At 61.6% G+C, this 3,290-nt stretch overlaps 1 protein-coding gene across 1 annotated transcript; it reads right to left on the reverse strand.

Moving 5' to 3' along the window:
• Positions 1–51: 51 nt before the first annotated feature.
• Positions 52–3,213, reverse strand: LOC104519115 (formin-like protein 1; the record flags this gene model as incomplete). The annotated part of the gene is made up of 8 exons (XM_010165158.1): positions 3,072–3,213; positions 2,373–2,575; positions 1,772–2,003; positions 1,610–1,678; positions 1,385–1,465; positions 669–798; positions 400–563; positions 52–153 (listed from the first exon to the last, which is right to left on the reverse strand). Coding segments are annotated over exons 1-8 (1,068 nt in total), but the record flags the coding sequence as incomplete, so codon positions are not given.
• Between the last annotated feature and the right edge of the window lie 77 nt (positions 3,214–3,290).

Raw genomic sequence — 3,290 nt, forward strand, 5'->3', positions numbered from 1 at the left:
CCCAAATCCCCTCCCAACCCCCACAAACAGCCTCCCCCCATCCCCTCTTACCTTGTAGGCTCTGATGAAGCGCATGAACATGGGGAAGAAGGTGGTGGGGGGACTGGTCTTGGGGTTCTCCCCGAAATACTCCACAGCCGACTCATACGCCTCCTGCGGGCAGAGACACCCCAATCTGGGGGGCGGGGGACAGGCAGCAGCACCCCATCACTCACCACCTCCTTCCAGCCTCTCCCACTTCAGCATCCCCCTCCAGATCCTCCTGGCTTTCCTGCTGGAACCACCTCCCAACCAGGAGCCCCTTCCATGGGGCAGAGGTGCGAGCAGAGGACACCCCAGGGTGTCCCCACACAAGAATAGAGGGGCCCAATCCTGCCCCACGCTACCCTCAGCACCCACCTTGGCGGTTTTGCTGTCAGCCTGCAGCTTCTCCATCACCTCTGAGTTGACCTTGAGGAAGTCCTTGAGCACCGGGCTGTCGTCCTGCCGCATGAACTCCTTGCGGGTCAGCTCCATCCCCTGCTGCAGGCTCCGCACGTCCTGCAGGACACTGTCCAGGGAGACTGCGGGGAGGGTGAGCAGCGCAGGGGTCAGGCTCAGAGAGACCCCACCCTGGGGCTGCAACCTGCAGTGACCCCCCCAGCCCCGTGCCCCAAGGTGGGTGCTACCTGTGCCTGCCTTGTCCAGGAAGTGCAGCTCGGTGTGGAAGCCCGTCAGCTCGGGGTACTTCTCCATGATCACCCGCACCAGGTAGTGCAGCAGCGTTTGCTTGCGGTCTGTTGACTTCATCTCCAGCAGCTGGGAGAGAGCAGTGTCAGCCCTGACCTGCATCCCACCACCCCACGTCTCCCCTGCTCAGGGCAGGCTTTGGTGGCCCTCCATCCCCACGTCCAGTTCTGCATCATTCCATCCCTGTGGCTGGTTCTGCATCCCCACAGCTGGTCCCTGCATCCCTCCATCTCTCCATATCTGGTCCCTGCATCCTTCCAAGCCCATAGTCCTTGTGTATCTATAGATGGTCTCTTCATCTCTCCATTCCCACAGCTGGTTCCCATCTTCCTCCATCCTCATGGCTGGTTCTCCATCCCTCCATACCCAGTTGGTTCCCATCTTCCTCCATCCCCACAGCTGGTCCTTACATCCCTCCATCTCTCCACATCTGGTCTCTGCATCCTTCCACCCCACGGCAGTTCTTGTGTATCTCCATCCCTTCACCTCCTCCCCATGCCACCCCAAGCCCTATAGCTGCTCCCTGCGTTCCTCCCTCCCCACAGCTGAATCCCGTGTCCCTCCATCTCTACAGCCCATGTCCCTCTGTCCCCAAGGCTGGTCCCTGGGCAGTGACAGTGTCCCCATGCACCGGGAAGCCCCACGCCGACCCTACCGCGTCCAGGCTCTGCAGGCGGAAGCCGTAGGCTGCCCCCCGCTTGCTGCTGTTCATGTAGTTCCCGAAGGCCAGGACGATCTGTGGGGACACAACAGCTCGGGGACACAACCCAGCACAGATGGGACACCCCAGGGTGGGGGCACGGTGCCCACACACCCCCTGTGTGCACCCATCCCAGCCTGATGTCCACCCATCAGGGCCACCACACCCCAATCTGCTCACCTCCAGGATGTTGCGCAGTTTGCTGGAGGACTTGAGGGACATGGAGGCGGCGATGATGGCGTTGAGTTGCTGCAGGTGGGAGGAGAAGCGTGTGAGTCTCGCTGCCAGGTGCCACCCTCTCACACGCCACCCACGGCCACCCCGTGTCCCCACAACACCCACGGGCATGAGCAGCTGGGCCGTGTCGTTGAAGTTGCCCAGGAAGATCATGACGTTCATGCGCTCGGCCAGGCGCGGGATCTTGCTGAAGCGGATCATGAACTGATCCTCTTCCGAGAGCTCCTCCAGCGGCTGGGGGGGCCCCCCCCACCCGATGAGCGTCCGCTCGTACTCGGTGGGCAGGAAACGCAGCAGCAGCTCCAGGAAGTCAAGGCTCAAGGTTTGCTGGTCATACCTGCGGGTGGTAGGAAACCCCCAGCGCTGTCAGACCCTGCAGCAGGTCCCTCAACACCTCCCATCACCCATGGCTGGTGAACATCTTCCCTCCATCCCCACAGCTGGTCCCCACATCCTTCCATCTCTCCATATCTGGTCGCTGTGTCACTCCATCCCCATGGTTGGTTCCCATCTTCCCTCCATCCCATGGCTGGTCCCCACATCCCTCTGTCTCTCCATATCTGGTCCCTGTGTCCCTCCATCCTCACAGCTTGGCACCATCACTCCTCCAACCCCAACACACCCTGTGCCATCTCAACCCCTCGGCGTAGCCAGGCTCATACTCGACCTTCTCCTGACTTTCTCCCATCAAGATGGGGACACTCACGTCTCGATGGCCGTGCAGATGTCCTGGATGCTGCGGCCGCCCTTGCGGAGGGTGATGGCCAGGTTCTTGGCTCGGTTGGACTCCATGAGAGTGACCTTGCTGGGAGCCTTCTGTGTGGCCTTGGCCTTGAGGGTGCTGATGTCCAAGCCGGGGCCCTGCGCCTTGGTCTTGAACTGCTCCTCAAAGTCACTCATGTCCAGCTCCTGCAGGGAGACAGGGCTGAGGGCACGGCAGGGAGGTGACGTAGGACATCGGGGATGAGGACGGGGACAGAAGGGGGAGAGGGGTGAGAGGATGAAGACAGAGCAAGGGGATGAGGTCCAGTTGAGGAGATGAGGATGGGGCAAGGGGACAAGGACAGGGACAGGACAAGGGGCAGGAGAAGTGGTAAGGAGGGGGTAAGGGGACCAGAGGATGAAGATGAAGGAGAAGACATGGACAGGATGCGAGGATGAGGATGCAGCGAGGGGACAAGGACAGGTTAAGGAGACAAGGAGTGACAGGAGAAGCATGGCAGATCCCATGTTGTCCCTCCCCATGGCACCAAGGAGCTGCTGCGACCTCCAGCTCCTCCAGCAGCCACATGTCACCACAGATGGGTGCAAGGTGGGCACGGGGGCAACCTCAGCAGGGGTGCAGCGTGGACTGGGGCACTGGCCCAACCAAGGACCCTGCCCTTGGACCCCGCCGTGTCCTCACCTGCAGCACCTTCTCGTCGTTGAGCTCGGTGAAGACGGTGCCATCGATCTGGCTCGGCTTCAGTGCCACCCAGTTGAAGACGGGCATGCGGAACTTGGTCTGGATTGGCTTCTTCACCTTCACTGGGGTGATGGGGAAGGGGGGGACATGTCATGGGGTCCCAAACCCACCCCAGGGTGCCCCCAACCCTCTCCCAGGGGATGTCCCCACCACCCCTGG

Source organism: Antrostomus carolinensis, unplaced genomic scaffold, assembly GCF_000700745.2.
Source record: "Antrostomus carolinensis isolate BGI_N321 unplaced genomic scaffold, ASM70074v2 scaffold36443, whole genome shotgun sequence".
Taxonomy (NCBI): Eukaryota; Metazoa; Chordata; class Aves; order Caprimulgiformes; family Caprimulgidae; genus Antrostomus; species Antrostomus carolinensis.